At 41.0% G+C, this 20942-nt stretch overlaps 2 protein-coding genes across 3 annotated transcripts in view; both read right to left on the bottom strand.

Annotated features, from left to right (window-relative positions):
* LOC117582374 (protein nubbin) overlaps nt 1–11565 on the bottom strand; it is a 60879-nt gene extending 49314 nt beyond the window's left edge. For both annotated transcript variants that reach the window (XR_004573710.1, XM_034270039.1), the window contains exons 1-2: nt 11461–11565; nt 3878–5039 (exon numbers count right to left, since the gene is read on the bottom strand). Coding sequence is in view for 1 of the 2 variants with exons in the window: in XM_034270039.1 (XP_034125930.1) it covers nt 3878–4868 (991 nt within the window). In the remaining variant the exon portion in view is untranslated. The remainder of the gene's footprint in view (nt 1–3877; nt 5040–11460) is intronic.
* Nucleotides 11566–16649: 5084 nt separating this feature from the next.
* LOC117582377 lies at nt 16650–17779 on the bottom strand. Its single transcript, XM_034270043.1, has 2 exons — nt 17319–17779; nt 16650–17231 (listed from the first exon to the last, which is right to left on the bottom strand). The coding sequence occupies exons 1-2, from the start codon at nt 17631–17633 to the stop codon at nt 17169–17171; spliced, it is 378 nt and encodes a 125-aa protein (XP_034125934.1). The 5' UTR covers nt 17634–17779; the 3' UTR covers nt 16650–17168.
* Nucleotides 17780–20942: the final 3163 nt, after the last annotated feature.

The following is a 20942-nucleotide window of genomic DNA, read 5'->3' on the forward strand; positions in this document are numbered from 1 at the left end:
GAGCGAGCTTTTTGACCCGGCGTATGCTGATGCTTGTTCACTCTCGCTCTCTCGATCTGCTTTTTGTTCTGCTACCTGCGTTGGCCGTCAGGCGTTGGCCTGACAACTGGGGTGGGTCCGCACTTCTGCACTCGACCCTCTACTCTCATTGTACATGTTTTTGTCTACATATTATTGAGGTTAACTGTTGGCTAGCAACTGCGCAGCTCGTGACTCACGTCATATCACGCACCCAGCTCCAAGAGCCATCCAGCTCATATGCATGTCGAGGTTTGCGAGTCATCAGCCAGAGCAGCAGCAGCAGCAGAAGCAGGAGGAGCAGCAGCAGCAGCAGTAGGGGGAGGAAGAGGTGGAGTAGGAGGTCGCGGCGGCTTCAACTCTGCGGCTGCCTTACAACGTCATCAGTTTTTGAAGGCGTTGCCAAAGAGGCAACCCGCCGAGGAGACTGTGGGAACTCATATTGCATGCTGCACACATACAACTCACCCAAAAGAGTCAGGGCAGGGTAGCCCCTCTATGGTACCCGATATCGTGCCTTTGAAATCTGCATTTGGGGCCTCTGCGCGCTTGCCAACTCGTTTGCATTTCTTATTTGCAACGTTGCAGCCAGCCTCCGTCAGATTGGCTGGCGTAATCTGTTTTAACTTGACTTGAACTTGCCTCAGCAGCAGCAGCAGCAGCAGCAGCAGCAGCAGCCGCAGTCCCAGCCCTCAGTCCACCCTCCCCGAACTCACATTGCACTTGATGACCGCAGCGGCAGTCGTTTCTCCATGGGCTTTTGACGGTAGTCGTGCTTTGGTTATAAAAATTGAAGCCGCCATTAAATTCTGACAGTTGTCAGCTCTCGCTGGTTCTGGTTGGAGCGTCTCGGGTTAAGTAGTTGGGAGCTCGGCTATACCCCCTAATGGCTGCTGTGCTTGGCCAAATGGCTGATGATCGTTTTGGCTAGGGATTTGGTTAAGAGTTCTCTGCTCTGCGCTGGCAATTTGCAACTTCAACTGCCTAACTGTGCATTTAGCTGGGTAATAGTTTTGGGCATAATAACCAAAGGGGCGGGAAAAAGCGAAATGATTTGATCTTGAATGCGCAGGCAGGTCTATGGCAAATTTTATATAACAATTGGTTGAAGCTATGCGAATACATAAGCCGTCATAATTCATAATTGATTGATGTTGTTGCGAGACGATAGTTAGGCAAATTCCAAAATAATTAATAGCAAATTGATCAAGAGCGTATTGGAATATTTGTTTGGGTTAGGATATTGAAGAATATTGAGTAAAAGCGACCCAGCAATTCTGGTATACAAATACAAGTAGAAACGTGCTAAAAAACTATACAAAATATTAATTTTTAACTTCAATTCAAATTTAATTTATTCAAATGCCATGAATGGGTTTTTTTCGTATGGACCAAACCACTATATTTTGTTCCCAACATTTTACTTAAGTCTAAAGAGCATTCGTGCAATTTTTACGAGATTGAAATTGTCAAAATTTGTGTTTTTTTTACCCATTGTGCAGTGATGGCACTAACATTCGCCTTTTTGAGTGCATTATGGGAAAGAGCAGAAAAATAATCGAATACAATAATCAAAAAATTGGTAGTGTTTATTTCAATTTTCCTAGCCAAAAAGAGCCCATCAAATCTTTAGCTCTTCGTATATTACCCACACAAATTTCATTACAAACGAATGCATGAATATTTTGAATACACTCAGTTCTAGTGGCTTTTCATTATCTTGGGGCCCTTCTTTTGTGAGCTTTTTTCAGGTAGCAATCAGAGCTGCAGCGTCGCTTGATGAGTTCAAATTGCTACTGCACTCGACGTAGACACGAACCCATCTTCATTTATCATTTTCAATAATAATCAAAAGCCATCAAAAGCGATGAATGAAACCGAAAAGAACAACAAAAAAGGCGTCAGAGCAGGCCTCCGCCGGCTCAGATCGTAGCAGACAATGGGCTGACAGACTGCAATCAACTTGAAGCGAACAAAAGATGCTGGCAAAAGAATTTCCCCTGCTACGGGGAGGGGTTATTAAAAAAGAATTTGCATAAAAGACAAACCGAGGCACGAGTCGGAGGCAGAAACCACAAGGATTAAGCAATAAATAACTGAAGTGTGAGAGGGGAGCGGTTGATTTTCTATGAAATTATATTCAAATTAGTTTGATGTTTGCCGGCCGAGAGCGGCTTCAAAACGGTTGTACAAATGGCATAATTATGGCATAGACACAAAGCACTTTGAGATCACTTTGAGGGGGCACTTGAAATTATGCTAAAATACCGAATGGGGCTGGGAGGTGTGACCAAGATGGTGGCAGAGGCATAGATGGAGGCAGACGAAGACGCAGAAGCAGACTCGGGCTTGGCTCGGGTTGAGGCTGAGACTGCGGCTGAGAGTGAGGCAGAGACTGAGACTTCGACAGAGGCTGGTGTTAGAGCTGGAGTTGAAGTTGTCGGCGCTCATCAATTATCCACGTGCTTACAGCGGCCTGGCAATTTGTTAGATGTCGGCGGTGGCTGTAGAGAGCGGCACGGGGGACTCGCTTTTGACACCTCTGACGTGATTATAACACTTTTATGGTTAGTTATTAATGATTTTCATATTCAGTAGATGCAAGGTAGAAGCAGAGGAATTATAGGAGAGGAATTTTGAGTTTCCTTAAGCAGAAAGTGTGAAAGGCTCGCCAAAAGCGAGCTATAGAAAACAATTTCAAATGTGCCTCAAAAGCACCCCAATTATTTACCAAAATCTGTCAACATTTTCTACCAAAATCAGAAGCAGAGATCTATGTCAAATTACTAAAGGTCACTGCATTTCTGAACTAATTTTCTCAGCAAAATATTCACATATTTTTAATTGGCAGTCTCTGATATGGATTAACCCCAAAGGCGTCCCACCAACTAATTTCCATAATATCACAAAAACCATTTAATTGCTCCACATGCAATATCACTTCCTGGGGGTGTAAATTTTGTTGCCTCAGCTCAAAGTCATTTATCAAACAAGCAGATATTCAAAACTTGACCATAGAATATTATTCATTCCGGTTCATGTCTGGCACGTCAAGCACTAAACCCACACGAGATATATACATATACAAATATTGCGTGCAGACAGCAGACAAAATAAAAAGTTGAACGAAAAAGCATAAAATAAGAGAAGAAAAAAAGGAAGGAAACAGAAGTCGGGCAGAGACGACGACGACGACGACGACGATTGGCTGATGAGAGGGCGCTCCGTTGATGTTAATGTTGCTGCTGATGATGATGTTTAAGAGACTCGGAAACCTGGCGTAGGGGGGCACGGCACGGAAGTGCAGCAAACGTGTCTGCTGATGAGGCTAATGATATGAAAATGAGTCCATGCCGCAGATGACACGAAAGTGTGAGCAGAGCAGCCATGGAGGATGGAGAATGGAGGTGCTTGTGGCCACGGCATAATCATTTCATTTTATGAATGAAATAAAGGCCGCATAATAAATCAAAAGACACACACGTTGCCAAAAACTAAGAAAGAGAGCTGCTGGCAAAGGGAGGGAGAGAGGATGAAAGGGAGGGTAGTTTCAAAGAATCGTGATCGGCACAGGAAATGGAAATGAGCTTGCATTATCCAGACAGAGAGGGGAGAGCGCAAAGCATGGACGAGAAGTAGTTAAAAATCAATAAACAATAATCGAATTTTAGCTAAGAAATCAATGATGAAAAGTCGGGGTATTCTATGGTTTTCATTACGTTGAATTTGGTTAAAAAATTTGTAGGTAATTCCTCACAACTTAATCTGCAGTAAACAGAAAATATTCTCTCTCCCAACAACTTCTCGATCACACCTGCCTGCATCTACCCAAAACATAATCATAAAACATCAAACTTACCGCCTGGATTTTGCATGCTGTTGCTGCAGTTGCTGTCATCATTATCAGCCCCGTCTTCGTCTTCGTTGTCGTGGTCTTCGTTTTCGTCTTCGTCAATTGTTCCGCAGGCTGTTGATTCTGCCGTTGCTTTTGGCGCCTGCAATGTTGCTGCTGTCGTAGTTGTTGCTGTTGCAGTTGCCGCTCTTTTCGGTGCGCCGGGCATTTCTGTGGGGCTGGGCACCATTGCAGCCACGGCCACAGGATCGTTTTGCTTTAAGGCGACTAACGAGGCTGCCAAATTGACGTGTTGCTGAGGCGTGAAACCAAAGACCGATGTTGCTGTTGCTGTTGCTGCAAAGGCCGAGGTTGCCGCTGCTGATTGAGTTGTTGGCTCGCTTTTAATTGTTGTTGCTGTGTGCTGTTGCTGTTGTTGTTGCTGCCAGTACTCGGCGGCTATCAAATGCTGCAGACTCTGCGTAGGCAAATGCTGGCCAAAAAGATTGCTCAAATGCTGCAGCGGCGAACTGCTGGCCACATGTTGCTGCAGGAGTTGCTGCTGAAGCAGCAAATGTTGTTGATGATGCTGTTGTTGTTGCTGCTGCTGCGACTGCTGCTGCTGGTGATGATGATGATGATTGTGCAGACCACTGAGCTGCTGATGATGATTAAGATGATGATGTGCATGATGGTAAAGCAGTGTACTGGCAGCAACGCTTTCATTGGCCTCGCCATTGATTTTGTATTTGGTTGTTGTTGTCGGCGTTGACATTGTTAGTGCTTCCGCTGGACACAGCTGTCGGTGATCGTTGTTGTTGTTGTTGTTGTTGTTGTTGCTAGCCTGATTTGTATTGCAATAGCTTTTGTATTCAAGTAACATGCCGTTTGTGCTGGCAACCTGCTGATGTTGCTTTTGCTTTTGCTTCTGTTGTTGCTGTTGCTGCCGTTGCTGCTCCCGCCGATGTTGCTGCTGCCGCTGATGTTGCTGATAGTAGTTTGCTAGCAACAATGGCATAATCAGTTCTTACAGCTAACTGTACCAACAGCAGCAACACTAGAGCATACAGCACACAGTTAATCACTTTTGCAGGTTAGATAGCAGCCCCAAAAGAAAACCTCCAAACGTGCTCCAAAAATGATTAGCTTCAGCACCGATAGGAATCCAAGGGGGAATACTGCTCGTCGTCTGTAATTAGTCGAAAGAAGATTAATTAGCCATAAAAAGGGTGTGCCATTGCCTGAAGGTTTAACCCAATGTTTTAACTCATAAATTATATAGAAAAAAACAATTGTCATCGCAATAAATAGAAGCCAAAACAATTATTTAGAAATAATATAATCGATATTTTGAGTGTGAAATGGGCTGTGAATTTGGACTGCTTGCATTTTGTTTGGTGTGCAGCAAGCAGTGGAGTGCTTTAAAGGAAATTTAGGGGATTTACAATTTGCAAACGAATGTCCTTAAATGAGAGTTGAATTATGGCAATAATGATCAAGAGAAATTACAACACAACACAGTGAAAAGTCCCAATTTTTGTCTCGATCAATGACAATTTTTGGTTCGATTTTAGAATTTTTACCATTTCACATACAAGTTAAATCTCATTTTTCAACACTTCCTTCTTCCTTTTACACACATCTACACATATACAGTACACCCTTCAACACTCAGAGTACCCTATCAAAACGGGGTTCCCCCACCCCAGGTGGCAGAGGTAAATTCGGTTGAGGCCAAAAGCCCCAACAATTAGAAATTCAAAAACCTCAAATCGCATTTACAGCTCAGAAAGAAAGAAGGAAATAAAATAAGAAAAAGGGAGGAGGAGGGGAGCAGTCTCCAATTTATGCATACTCATCATTCGGCACGCAAAGAGTGTGATGGACATGTGAACCCGTTTATCTGCAGCCTCAAACTACTTTTCTCTCTCCCTCTCTCCCTCCCTGGCTTTTTGTCATTTTAATTAGTTCAATTTTGGGTTTGTGTTTTGGTTTTGGTTTTGGTTTTGCTTAAATCTTCTTCTCAGTTTCGCCTTGAAATTTCACCTGGCGACAAGAGCAGCCAGCAAATAACATGACGAGGCTGGAAATTAAAATGCCCCAAAAAGGTGCCAACTCATTTTTACTTTTGGTTAGCTTATCGGATAGGTAGTGGGGAGGGAGGAGAGGCGATTGCTGTATGCTACATGGGTAAACGGCAGACAAAAGTCTGTCAACGGGTAGCAAGGCAATTGAACTGAATATTCATAATCGCCAACCAATCGCACTGGGGGAAAAAGTTGGGGAGTTTACTCAGTTTGTTGTTGTATTGTATAAATAATTGCATTGATTTATGGGCTAAAAGTAAAGATATTCCTCCAATGTGATCGCTTAACGTAATATATTGTAAGGGAATACAATAAATATTTAGTTTCAAAACTACTTTGTATTAATGCATCATTTTATTGTGAGTACTGGTACATATTGGCATCTTAGCCCATATGCCTCCCAATGGGAAATTTCGGGGTAAACAATTCTTTTTGCCAGAACTATTTTTTCAACTTTACAAATGAATTGTGTGTCCAGCTACCACACTTATTTCTCTCAGTGCCGCAATTGATAAATGTTTGGCTGAAGACTTTGACGCTTCGAGCCCCGTCTGCTTATAGCTCCCCGAGCCTCCCGAGCCACACCAATCCTAGCCACAGACGCCGATCTCCGCCAAGTAATTACAAGTCATCTACCTGATGTTTTTGACCATTTAAGCCACAAAGGCCCGAAGCAGAAGAGACCCAGGAGGCTGATACATATGTACATGGTTGTTGGAACAGTAGCTGGTAGTTGGGAGAAAAATAAAATAATAATCAGACAATAAACACCGGCAGCAACAAATTTCCATTCATGTATTTGGGGAGACATAATTGCTAATGCCATTTAAATGTGGACTTGAACCTCAAAGAAAAGAAAAGAAAAGAACACTCTGTTAACACCAAGTCATCTTCTATTATTTGGGGAAAAGGAAGACAGACTCCCCGATACCAGTCGGCAGTTTCCAGTCTCCAGTTTCCAGTTTCCAGTTTCCAGTTCCCACTTCCCGAACCAACATCTAACTGCAGCGGAAATGTGGCAAGTGACAAAGTTGATTTCTCTTTGCTCTATTTGCTTCATTGTTTAGATCTTTTACTCCGTAATCGTATTACGAAACCTATTTCGATACCCAAAATGAGAACAAACTGTTCTTCCAGACACATGTTTACAGTTTAAGCAGGCGGAAGCCACTCCCCTTCACTCCCTCCATGCGACAGAGCAGTGACGGAAAGTATATTTTTAGACGCCTTTGATTATGGTTCAGCCATGAATAGTTGTCATTTATGGTCGATCAGTTGGCATACATTAATAGGAAATTCCTGTGCGAATTTTATGGTAAAATGATTACAATTTAGTAACTGAAAGAATACTTATTTGAGTAGACAGTAAATACACTAGAGCAGGGAGGGTGTGAGATATTTTAAGACCTCTTAGTCTGTGCTCACTTTAGACTGAAACTTGTCATAGCCAAAGACAACGCCCCAGCAGCGATTGCTTCACCAACACACACAGTCCAAAGTTGTGTGTAAATATTGATAAAAAAAAGTGCACTGCCCCTACATGGCGAATGACCTTTGCCCAACCAAGACAGACCCACAGACAAACAGACAGACAATGGCTTGGCTTACATTTGATGGCTCCCCCCTGGCTAGGCATTTTCCGCGAAACCCAAACACTAATCGATTTCATAGGAAAAGACTTGGATATTTTCGCTATTTTTCCCATATATTAAATGAACAATAAATAGAAAATAAAATATATTTTTAGCTGTGCAGACTTCAAATGCTAATTGAACTTAACGAAAATTAAAAACCTAATGCATAACCAAATAGCGGAGGCCTCTCCCATCGATTTATGTCCAAATAATGTTTGCATTTTCTTTAAGAATTTATGAATAATGGGGGCGCCATTCGTAAAGTGCCAAATGGGGACTTAACCCGCGGCTCAAGTTGGCTTAGCGCTGGCCTAAAAAAATAACAATCAAACAATTGTGTGACTTAGAAGCTAAGACAAACGAAAGCCCCCAACCCCACGTCCCACGACCCATTGGCAGCTCAATTATAATTAGCCAAAAACATTTTTACCGCTTGCCGCTGTCCAAAACAAATTCTAAACAAATTGGTTCTGTCTTTCCATATCTAAGACATCATTTCCACTTTTTTTTGGCAGTATCTGAGTCAGCCACAGAATTTCCTGTTTTTTGTATGTTCGTATCAGAGTTCGTACCCATGCCCGAGGTGCTATCAGGCCCACGGGTTTTAGTGTAATTGACTAATGAATGCCATTCCATTGTGCCAGTCTTCAATTATTTGTCACAAACTCTTTTTTGGTTATAATTTGTATTGTTATTGCTGCAATTTATGGGCAGACCAAGCAGCTTTTCCCAAGAACAGACGTGGCAGGTGGCTTAATCACGTGGCAATCGGTGGATTGATCGATTGATCGTTTATTATAAGAGCCACTTCAAGTGCGGAAGTCCAAAAGGGTTTAATTGTGGGGAAAGAACAGATATTGTGTTTAAATGGAAGTCTGTTAGAAAGGCTTCTAGGTAGGATGATGTCAGTGGTTGGAGGGTAAAGAATAATTGATAAAGGATGAGCTCATTGGAGGCTAATTTAAAGCTGATAGTGTCATAGTAGTCATAGTGTTTATAAAGCTAAGAAAAAGCCTTGTCTTTCCTTCTAACAGCTCCCATAAAACTGTTTGAAAATATGTTAACTATTTCCCAGAATTATGATAAAAGTGCCTAGGGTCTAGGGGAATCCCAGGGCAAAATTGATTCCCAAAAAGACGCCCCCCAAGTGACTGATCCATGCCACAGTCCTCTACTTCCATATCACCCTTAAATCTTTTTTACACCCCACAATCCATAGGCACTCGATGATGGTTCCACTACCTACAATGACCACCAAGACCTAACCCAACTCGAACAACGAACAACGAACAACGAACATCAAGCATCCAATTCGAGTATCAACTATCAAAACGATTGCCCAGATTGTGTGGCCGCCAACCGGCCCCCAAGTGAACTTTGTTCGGACCACAAAAAACATCAGCCCATATGCCATAGATGTCCAGTATTTACCCCCCCATTCAAAAAGCTGTGGTGTGTGCGAATTCCCAGAATTGTAAAGCACCCAGATAGAGCGCCTCTCAAGTGCTGTCCAGAGCGCTTTGCCTGGGCCCTGGAGTGCAGAGCGCAATAAGTGTTGAAATCAGGTGAAATTGAATAAACTTTAATCACGAGCCTTCAACTTATTTGTTAATTTTGCAAATTATATTTTATTGGATCGGCAGTTATCGCGCTTCCGACTGCACGAGAAGTGTGTACAAGGCAGGACTCGCCTTTTTAAGTTATCAAAACCACAGAAGTCTATAAATGTTATCAATCACTCGCTCTGAGTTGTGCTTGTTGACAAGCCTTTTATGGACATTTTAACCGAACAAGAAAAAGATACTGATTCATTCATATGTAAATTATATTTATGGAAAATTTCACTGGATTGATAAGATAGCCCAAGGTGGCAGAAAAATATTCGACTAATGCCTTAAAGTTCTTCAATCATGTAAGCGCAGTCCCCTACACCATAAGTATTTCTAAGTATTTCTACCATCCCTCTTGAGGTCATACTCCACCCATCCAATTCGCTGCCCATTCAATTGATTAGTTTTTTTTTTCGGTGAACCTTTGCTCGAGTGTTTCTTTGGGCAAATGCCAATTGTTGAACACGTCAACGATGATATGCAAAGTGCTGACAGGTTTTTCTCTGGGGTTGTACTTTATCTCTCACCTAGCCACAGTCAGAGTTGTTGTCTTATCAGCAAACAAATTGAACTCATTTTTCTTCTAAAAACGACAAGGCTTCGAGGCAAATACTCGACACGAGTCGTCGCACACATAACTACTATAAATATTCCAATAATACCTAAAATGTCTTTGGTCTCCGTTTGGTCTCTGTTCCTTTTGGTTCTCTTCTCGCTCCACTCTTCTGCTCCTCTGCTCCTCTGCTCCTCTGCTCCTCTGCTCTGGTTGCTTAATCAGCTCAAGTGCCTCCACCGAATATGGTAAATGGGCAAATGCAGCCAAGATAGTGCCATAGAAGAGGCTCCAGCCATAGCAAGTCGTCGACGCTGCCATACCATTTTTATCTAATTAGGCTAAGCAGGCAGGCAAATGGGGGGAACTCAAGAACAAATATTTATTAGTGTACTGTAAAAATAATCAATCACTTGTTCGTTACATGCAACATGGTAATGGTATCTGTGCGCTGCAGCAGATAACGGCATTTGAATAAGAGAAAACGAAGTGTAAAAGAAAAGAAACACTGAAAAGGAAATGCAGTCCGTTCGCAGATACTTGAACCCAGCGCCCCACAAGTGTTATGCTAATAAAAAACATATCGAGGTGGATCGCAGCCTTATCACTAAGGCAACAAGGCACACTCACAAGTGTTTATGTGTGTGTCCGTGTGTGTGTTGGTGTATTGATATAGATATAAACAACAAACAAATCGAGTAGGGCGGAGGTAGGTGCCCCGACAATATTTAAAGTGTAAATCGATCGGTTTTTTCTTACACTCTCTTCTCGCTGTTGTTTATTGTATTTATTTCAATTTCAATATTATTTATCGCCTGTTGGTGCCGCGACATTGCGAAAGGTGTCGACTGTGGTGGGGGTGGGGGTTGTGCCACTTCAACTCTGTAGAGTAAACTTTGTTGCAGGTACGGGGAGTTTTATTTGCCAGAAGGCTTAGGCTACAGGGTGATGGGTGATGGGTGATGGGGGGACTGGTACCAGCTGGAGTCAAGGCAATGGAGCCGGGACGCCGTGCTGTTCACGACTCTGAAACATCTAAATATGGTATAGGTTTTCCTTAGGCTTTCCTCCGACTCCCAGTAATATATTAAACAAACAAAACAACAACATATTGTGTTCGGGAAAACCCCTGCCTCACATCCAAAATCGTAGCAATATAAATTAAAGACGGCTAAGACTGTTCAAGATTATAGATTAGGATTGTGAAATTAAATTCGTGTTTTTTCAATGGCGTGATTCATGATTAGGGGGTCCATTGAATGCCGGGGAACTACTATCATAAAAAATAAGCACACAAGCAGCTGGTTTGCAACAGAAAGATCTAGATTGTTTGAGAAATTAGTTCAATTCAAAATTACAATCGTAAGTTCTTCTTTAACAATTGAATTTTGCTTCTGGAAATCATATCATGCATATCTAAATATTTTAAAAATGAATCTGAAAAGGTCGAGTGATTATTCATATAAAATGGCTTCATTCTAAAACTCTCTGTCCAATTGTTTCATTTCATCCGAGAAGATTTTGAATGAATTATTATTATAGATTTCCCCATTAAATATGAATAAAATACATGTATTTGTACATATTATCTTCATTAGAGTTTGTATAATATTTTCTTAAACGAAATTTTCTTGTAAATGGATTAACGGAGATTTTAAAAAGAAAGAGAAGGGAATTGTGTCTCTTAAATGATTGGTATATTAGTCGTAATAATCTTTTAAGTTACCTTTTTGTGTTCTTGTCGGTTTTATAACTTGCAGCTTCAATATGCCCAACAAAAACTCTTCCCACTTTATGGCAATTCAAAAATCAATATAATTTTTGTCACTTTATTCCAAATTCACTTTGATGAAACTCCGCGGTTCAGGAGGAATTCCCAATAATTTCTTATATTTTTGTTGAGTAACGATCCCTGAGGGTAAATTTACGTCTTAGCAACCAACCGACAAATCGCACAAATGCCGTCGTTAAAACGCAGAAAATGCGGCACAAAAGAGCCAACAAAACGCGTAACAGTCGTGGGCCGGTCAAACGGGAGAGCGGTGTGAATCTCGGTACTCGGATCGGATCAGAGCAGTGGCATCGCGAGGCTCCTCTGGCCTGGCCTAGCGGCTCTGGAAGTTGGCAAAAGTTAAGTCCGTGTGGGGACGCGAGAGCGCGCGCACTTGAGCTACAACCACTGAACGCTGAACTGAACTGAGGCCACAGCTTGTGGCGAGTATCTGAAAGATGCGCGCGGATCGGCGAAAAGCGCTGCAACAAGTTTTTCGCTGCTTTTCTTTTTTTGCACAACAAAATCTATAAAAACAGAAGGCAAATAAACAAACGGCCAAGCAACTGCACTCAAACAATTGCAATTGTGTCGCTGTGTGCGTGCGTCATGTGTCCCATGCGGTGAGTGCAACATTGCATTGTCAGAGAGAGAGGGGAGTGGAGAGAGAGAGAGAGAGAGACCGCGCTCACGTGGTGGTTGTTTCGCTCGTTCGTTCTCTCGACTCATACCACTGCAAAAGCTGCGATCGCTCGCTCTCTTCGCAAAAACTTGCTCGCTCTCTCACCGTCTATCTCTTAGGTTCCACAAAAGCTGCATCAGTGTGTGAAGAGAAGCTCGCATGCGAAAAAGAGATGGCTATGTGCTGTTGATTTACGGCACACACAGTTGCCTTATTCAAATCAGCTTCTGCTTATGTCTCTCTCTCTCGTGAGCTTTTCCCATGCTCCGTTTCACTTTATTTAAATTTATGATTATCGCTGCTGCCTTTGTGTGCCTGTTTGTGTGGTTGCTTGTTTGCTTAATCCAATTGGAGGTGGAGCTGTACGCCTCTGCACTGCTCTGCTGCTGTGCTCCTCTAGCTCATGCCGCCTCTGCATCACCATAGCCGTAGCTCTCGCATAGACTCGAGGTACGTCGCCTGCCTGCATATGGGATCGCCAACTGCCACAGCCGCTGTGTGGGATGGGATATTGGTGTGTGGGGGATTTATTTTGGGGCCACCACAGCTCTATCCAATTGGATTTGTGTGTTTAGAAACTGGTTTCACAGTCCATCTCACTCTGTTGGCACTGCTTTTTGGAGTTTCGGTTTTGACTATTAACTAGCCAAAAGAGTGCTAAATATAATTTGATATTTGTTAACTGATCTGCATTGGGGTGGAATGAAAAATAGAGATATGTGGATACTTGTAGCTCTTAAAGATAATACATTAATTGATTGATACAATTTAATATTAAACATTTTGGTTATCTTGTTATTTATATGTTTAGACTTTTGATAAAACTTGATAATGTATCGACATTAAACAAAACAACATTCACACTTGGTTGTTTATTTTTTTCAGTGATAAAATAGCTATTTAATTATTGATTTTCTGCTATCTTCTATCTGTTTCGTTCTATGGAATATTTATCTGTGATGTTAGCTTAAAAAAATATAAAGTTATTCTCATATACTGGGCAATATTTATGAAATTTTCAATGAGATAAAGTTTATTAAATATTCTTATTTTATTCACAAAACATACCACATTTGATTCATTGGTTGATCTCTCCCAAAAGACACACAATTCATAATCCAATAAACTCTTTTCAAATTTGTATTCTCCCCCGTCGAATCTGCCTGTTTTTTCCCCTTAACATCTGAAACACATCAATAAAATTAATCAGCAATTAATCCACGAAAATATTTCAAGAGAACGGTTGGCAGTTCCCAGCTACGTTACCGCGCCCTAACGCACCATTCTCTGAAGCTTTCAGCATTCGGCTTAGCCCCGAGCACAGGTTCGACTGGGGAACAATGGCTTTGTTGTTGGATTGCTCTCTGCCTGCCTGGCTCTCTCGCTGTCTGCTGGCGCCTTAGCTTCTGTATCGCATACGCACGATCGATGCGCGATGGGACGGGACGGGACGCGACGCCCTGACACAATTCCGCCAGCAATTAAGTTGATTCAACTCTGCTGCCGGCCTTTAAGCAAGCTGTCAACGTGCGATTCCACAGCGATGTGCAGACCTCTGGGTGCATAGTGCCTATGCCTCTGCGGAGACCGCACAATTGTTTACCATATGAAGTCCGGCCAGGAATTCCGAGCTGTCCACTCGGGCTTATTAGCCTGTCGTTTGCATTTCTGCGCCGTAGTTTTGCGGTGTTTTTGCCTTTGTTGAAGAGGCGCCCTGGCCTCTGGTCCCCGACCCCCCCAGAGCCACGTCAGCCGCTCAATTTGAATGCAAATTCCAGGCATTGCGCACTTTTGGTCATTCAAATACTGCCGCGCACAGTGGGCTGGGAAGTGTGGAAAATGGGGGAGAGGGCATTGATATTTTAGAATACAGAAGAGGAAAACAGGAAAAGTACTCAGCCATGAAAGATAGCAATTATTATTTTAGTTTCAAAGAAGTTAATCAATAAATGTTTCCGATCTAACGATTACTTCCTACAATGCATTTATTTTGTATTTCTTTATTAATGTTTAACGATAATTTAATAATCTAAAATTCTTTAGAAATTATTAGCGTACAAAATTCATAGGATCGTAGCACTGTGGCTTCCCCATGATCATTGGGTATCCTGACAGCAGCCACTACTTACTCATCATGCTTCGTTTGCTTCTTGCAACTCGGATGGATCTATGTTTAAATTACCATTTAAATGTTATATTTTTTCATTGGCCGGGTCCGGTCCATTCGAATCGCGTTTCATCACAATGTTCACATTCACATTATTCAGTCAGCATAAAATTGCAAACACATATTATTGACACATCGTTATCAATCAAAAGTTATGCTCAGTGGAAAGTCCGCGAAATGCTTGCGCAACCAATAGAAAAAATCCAAGGAAAAGTCTCTCCCCCGCCCTGCAGCTCTTCGTTACTCTATGGATTACAGCTAAGTTTTATGACCATGATTTATGGCAGAATTCTTCATAGGCGGCCGTTCTGGTTTGACGGTCCAGGCCCCGGCCTGGGTCCAGTGCACCATGAAGCCCGAAAAGCCACAGTCGCTGACACGCACACGCAGAGGCCGCTGATGTTGCCACTGCCATTGCTGCTGGCACTGTTGCAAGTCTCAAGAGCTACTGGCAGCTACGCTGCAGACTATGCTTTATGGTCTAATCCCGATGGCTAGTTTTGTTCAACATAAACTGCTCGATTTCATCTTTTCCATTTAAATGTCATAGAAAGTTGTTGCAAATCTTTTTCTTTGCTATTCTTTTTCTCTCGCATTCTTTGCTTTTTACATCCATATTTATTTGCCATAATTTTGTTTAGTTTAGTTGCTACGTTTAAAGTGCCAAATGCATTTGCCTTGTTTTTAGCTGATAATTATAATTAATAATTGCTAGAAATGGGCACATTAAATGCGCCAATTGATGCTCAATGTCTGAGCAGAGATTTGTGTGGATATGGTAGATTGATGAGGGTGTATGAGGCGTGGCGTTGAGGGGGGAAGAGCGAAAACTTTATCATTTTTAGTGTAGAAGATGGAAGTCGTTGAACTTTCTGGAAGGTTTTTTATTGGTGAGTTTTGTGCACTCTAAATTTTACAATTTTTTGCGGACATTTTTGGCTACGATTAGTGTTATTGTTTTAAATTTGAGCTACTTTAACAAACAGAACTTGTAGAAATATTCTTCAAAATGGAATTTTGGGCTTGGAATACAATTATTCCAAGAGTTTATTTTTAGTCCTGGCCAAAGGCATAAATTCTTGCTACATTTAAGTGAAAATTCTTTTACGTTGTAACACAACTAATAATAATAAAAATATAAATAAAAATACAAAATAATATTCCTCATTAAAATACCTTTGTTAATTGTTTGTTTCCACCCAAATGGCATCTCATCCATGAATGGAACTGCTTTGGCAGTGCAATTTTTCATTTCACACTTGCAACACGCCAGCCTAGAACGCATTTTTCTCTTTGACGCATTTTAACCCTCACAAACTTTGCATTTTAATTGAAAAAAAAAAACCAAAACAGTGTGTAAAACAATTAAACTTGATCCAAAAAGGGCTGTCTCGCTGTTGACAAATTGTGCGATTATGCAAGCAGAAAACAGAAAGTTGTACAATAATTTTAATTGTCGCATTACAACACCACAACAGCAAATGCTCGTGCAGACAACAAAAGGCTTTGTGTAATTAGACGTCGCTCCACACTGCCCTCTGGACGATGCAGGGGCATTTTCCTGCGCCCGCTTCTGGAGCATTACAAATGAGCCATTGGCGTGCGATTCTTTAGATGATTTTAATTTTGCTTGAACGCTCTTTTTTGCTTTTTTTCTCTGTGTATTTAATTGATTTTTTAAGCAAATTCTTGCCTGAGGCCACAGTCGTCTGGCCAGGCTCCATTTATGAGTGTTGTTGAGTTTCATTCGACTCCGCCCCTCTAAATTGTTGCTATAATTTCAACCATTACATGGGATGTTTTTTGTACATCATTTTCAGATCGGTTTGCTGTGATAGGCTGCCCCGGGGCTCAGATTTTCATCTGTGTGGAGACTTTTTGTGCTTCCAAATGCTGTTCATTTCAATAACTAATTATGGCAGCGGGGGATTTCCAACAGTTTAGCGGCAATTGGTGGAAACAAAATCTACTGAGGGAATCTTTCTTTCGTTTAATTGGGGTTTAGGCTGGGTTTTTTGGATGCACTTCCTAATTGAAATGCAACTGCCGAAGGTGAGATTTATGACTGCGCTTCAGCTACGTCAAGTGGGAAATAGGCAATTTGGCAATACAATAGAAACATATCAGAGATGGCAACAAAATTAAGGAGTGCTATACAAACTAATTGCCGCATTTTTTAGTATATATAAAAATTGTTTTACTCATTTTGGTGCATTTAAAAATGCAATCAAAATAAAAGAAACCTTTTTGAAGTAGTTATTGAATTATGGATGGAAGAACTAAAGGGAAGGGAATGATGTGTAATCTTCCAGCGGATTAATACACTTTTTACAAATACATTTTTGGGAAAATACAAAGCAGTCGAACAATTTCCTCGTCTGCTCATTATTGTTTGGTGTAAAAACTTGGAGTTGTCTTTGTTTTTCCCCCATTTTAAGTTACTTGCAGCTCAATCTTTAATTTCATTAAATTGTTCCTAGATTCTACTCACAAAATACGCATACAAATTGTCTGCAGTAAATCAAACCTCTTGACGCTTTCCCTAATCTCTTGCCACTTATATCATACCTTATAACAGTCGGCAAAAACTCTTTGACTGCATCCAAAATATACTTAATCCGCAGTCAAAAAATATATTACGGCTAAACAGCAACTGAAGTCTTAAACTGCATTTAAGAGACACAAAAATGTTGTACAACAACATTTGCGCCAAGTTTTGCCGCAGACGAAGAAAAATCAAAGTCGATTTGCCGTTGACCATTTGCCGGTCGGTGTACCACTTTGGACATATATGGTAAAATTTGTGGGATGTTTTCAGAGTGTCCGAAGAGGCAGGAGTGTTGTTAAAGGTGTCGTCGTCATTAGCAGTTGGCAACACTGCCAATAGAAATAGAAAGAAATGAAGAGAGAAATAAACGCAATTGTTGTTTGATTTTTGTTGATTATGAAATTTAACGCACTCACACGACTCACACTCTCTCGGGGCCGGGTCCCCCAATGGGATCCCAAACATTTCCTCACGCAATTATAATAAAAATAATCACAGTAGTCAGCGCGCTGGTTGATCCTCTCCATTTGGTCATAGCCGGCAAACGGTTTGACCAGACTCCAAGTCTTTTTGCCGTTTGATCGTTGCGATGCTCCTTGGCCAGCTCCATTCTCGACTGGATTATCGCCTTTTTGAACAACTTTTTCTGCCTTTTGTTCTTGTTCCCCTTTCCCAACCCATTCGCTCTCCATCTCATTGCGACGACAATTGGCGAGTAATTGCTGCTGCATAATAATTTTCAACCAGCCAATGTTGGCCTGTTCCAGTTTTTCCAACCTCTTTGGAGAAGTTTTTTTCCTCCAGCTCTTTGTAGAATTTTCTTTGAGGCAATTTTTTTGCTGGTCCTCCCATTTAATCCGTTTTGGCTTGAGTGAGTTTTCCTGCATTAGTAGAGAAAATGTATATATATAAAATCTGACATGTGAAATGATTTTTTTCTTAATTTAATAAAGCCGAAGCATCGCTAATGTGTTTGATGTATGAAATAAATTAACGTTGCCATTAAATACGAGTATAAATACCATTACAAGGTGAGGGAGCGCTCTAAAAGGTGTGTCCAAAAGTAAAAACTAAAAAAGTGTGCAAAGTATAATGCATACAAAAATATATGTGGCGAAGAATTAGCATTGCCAATGAGGTTTTGGGTTTCGAGTTGAGTTTTAGCGATGGAATAGAAGGCTACAGCAGAGAAGGCTGACTGACGGCATTTTAAATTGAATCTTTTCACACAAGAAAATGTGAAGCACATTTATTGGGAACCATTGGAAATTTTGGGCAAGATTTATGTACTTAGAGATGGTTGAATAGGATGACCTTTTGTGTGTCGTAAGACAATATATCTGAAATATTCATCAAAATAATGTTAACTTATGTTATGCCAAAACACCACTGGAAGGCTTACATTTTAATATCAATGTTAATAAGTATGATGATATGAATATTTATTACAAAAGATGTCCGAAATTCAACTCAAATAATCCACACAAAAAATATTCAAATATTATACAAAATAGGTAATGAATAATTAAAAAATATAAAATATAAATAAGTGGCCAATATCTGTGGAGAATACTGGAAAGTAATTTTAATATTTATCTATTTATTTATTAACTTCCTTCACCTCAAAATAGATGTGTAAATCTTTCTTCAGCCCCACTAATGCAACCGCCCAATCAACCTGCTACCATGCTGCCTTAATGCTTAATCAATCATTAAACGTCCATTAGTCTTTATCTGCAGCCAACTGTCCATCAAAGGCGTTCAACAAAAAGGAGAGAAGAGGGGAAAAAGTGCTGCTAAAAAACCAATTTTCCACGGTCATCAAATCAATATTCAAAAAGGCTGCACTACCAAATTGGCAACAATCTGTCAGATGCATTTCATAAAACAGCAGCAGCAACAACAAAAACAAGCAAATAAAATACGTACAAAAAAATCCTAGACTATGTTACGAGCTGTGTCGAAAATTGCTTTATGAACACGTTTCAATTGCGATTTTGCCAGCACTCGCATCTCGGGCATGTTCGATGTTCGATGTTCGATGTCATGTACTGCTCCATGGCTATGCTTTGGAGACGGGGGAGCAACAGAGAGAGAAAGAGAGCGAGAGAGGGAGAGACAGACTGCTGATGAAATCGATCATTTTCCCACGATCAGTGGCTCTCGCGGCTATCGCGCCTGTCACATGGCCCCAAGTCTCAATGACTAACTCTAACTGCAAAACAAGTGGACAACGGGCTGGAACTGGCTATGAGACAGAGGAAAAAACTTGACCAATAGCAGGCATTACTTGATTTGTATGTGCTGCTATGTAAATGCTATAAAAGGATTTTGATTACGACCAAATGCCCAGGCTCGGTCCGGGCACGGGAACGAACCACAAGGCACCAGGCACAAGGCACAAGGCACCAGGCACCAGGCACCAAGGCAAAAGGTGTCTGAATTCTACTGGGATGGTGGCAGAGAGTTACTATCTCTTTGTCCGTATGTCTGTCTGACTCCCCCTCCTTCTCACTGTCTCCGTATCTCCCTGTCTGAGACGGAAGCTGCCTCTTGCCATGACTGCACATCTTTTTGCCTGTCCACTGCCTCGTCTTACCTTGTTCTGTTGCTTCTGTGGCCTGTTCATTGATCGATATCGCGGAGCTGTGAAATTAAACGAATTTAAATTTGACTTTCCTGTCGCCCTTTCAATGCTTCTTGTTCATTTGTGCTCTGAGCTAGAAATGGGTGCGGACAACACCCTAGAAGGTAGAGAAGTTCTCTAAGACTTTGAACAATTATAAATAATTTATGTGTAAGCGCTAGAAATTATTTATTTATTTAAAGCAAATAAATTGAACAAACTTTAATATTTCCACTCAAAATCACAAAAAGTATTTAATTTGTAAGAAAATTGTACCAGCTCCCATGGGATCATTTATGCTCAAAAAAATACATAAATCTATTCCCCTAGCAATATTCCGTGCGTATTCTGAGAACATTCATCATTCCGATTTCTATTTAAATATCACCCCCCACCCACCCATCACTAGCTGCAGCCATGAATAAACATTTTTCCACCTGGGGTCTATTCTAATTAGCAACTTGCTGCCTGAACCCATTCCTCAAGCAGACACCTCAGGGCCCTGCTGTACCTCCGGTCTTACGCACTCGGCATGACTTGTAAAAACAAGAGAAAAGGAAATATGTTGAGCAGCTTAATTGAGGCGGGTCAGACGTCAGTCAGTCTGTTTTTGGACATGTTTTCTATTTGTCTAATTTGTCAAGTTTGATTTTTCGGTGTAAAACGGAAATGATCGTACAAAAAAAGAGGCTTGCTGGCTTATGGATTTTTGTTGGCTTTGGTCATTTGGATTTCCATTGAGAATGCAGTCTTGCAGCGGGCTGAAGCGTGGCCAAGCAGAGTAGGAAAAACATCAACGGGTTTTCAATATTTAAATTATAAATTGAACCCATTGGGCGCGTGTTCAAACAATGCTTATTTGGTGTCTTAATTGGTCCAAGTGTGCTGCGATATATATTTTTGTTTATTTATTCAGTCATGGATACGTGGCAGGGCATGTGGACAGAAGTTTAGCTGTGGGTTTTAGGTGCTTTTGCTTTTATAGCGGAGCGCGTGTGGGGATAAATTCAAGTGGTAAGCTAAGAAGCTTTCGGTGTACAAACTCTTAAAGTCTTTCAAACCTCCTGTGACTTTATAGGTTTTTGCTTGTAGTTATTACATTAAAGGAGCACTGAAAATATTGTTTGAAAATATAAACGGAAGCTCTAAAGGTAACTCAGGGGCCGTCTTCTGTAACTCTTAACATCATTTTAGGTCACATTTATTACTATTTTTTCACTCTTCATAAAATCTTACTCAGATTTAGTCAGTCTGTCGCACCATTAAATAATACATACTAGAATTAGGCAGCCAGTTGAAATGTGCCACAAAATTACCTATTTTGTGTGCCTAGAAAATAAAAGCATTCGTGAACAAACTATTATCACAAATATTTCAATTACTCACCTGCTTCAAATACACTCAAATGGCATGG

This window comes from Drosophila guanche, unplaced genomic scaffold (assembly GCF_900245975.1).
Source record: "Drosophila guanche unplaced genomic scaffold, DGUA_6, whole genome shotgun sequence".
In the NCBI taxonomy this organism is placed as follows: domain Eukaryota; kingdom Metazoa; phylum Arthropoda; class Insecta; order Diptera; family Drosophilidae; genus Drosophila; species Drosophila guanche.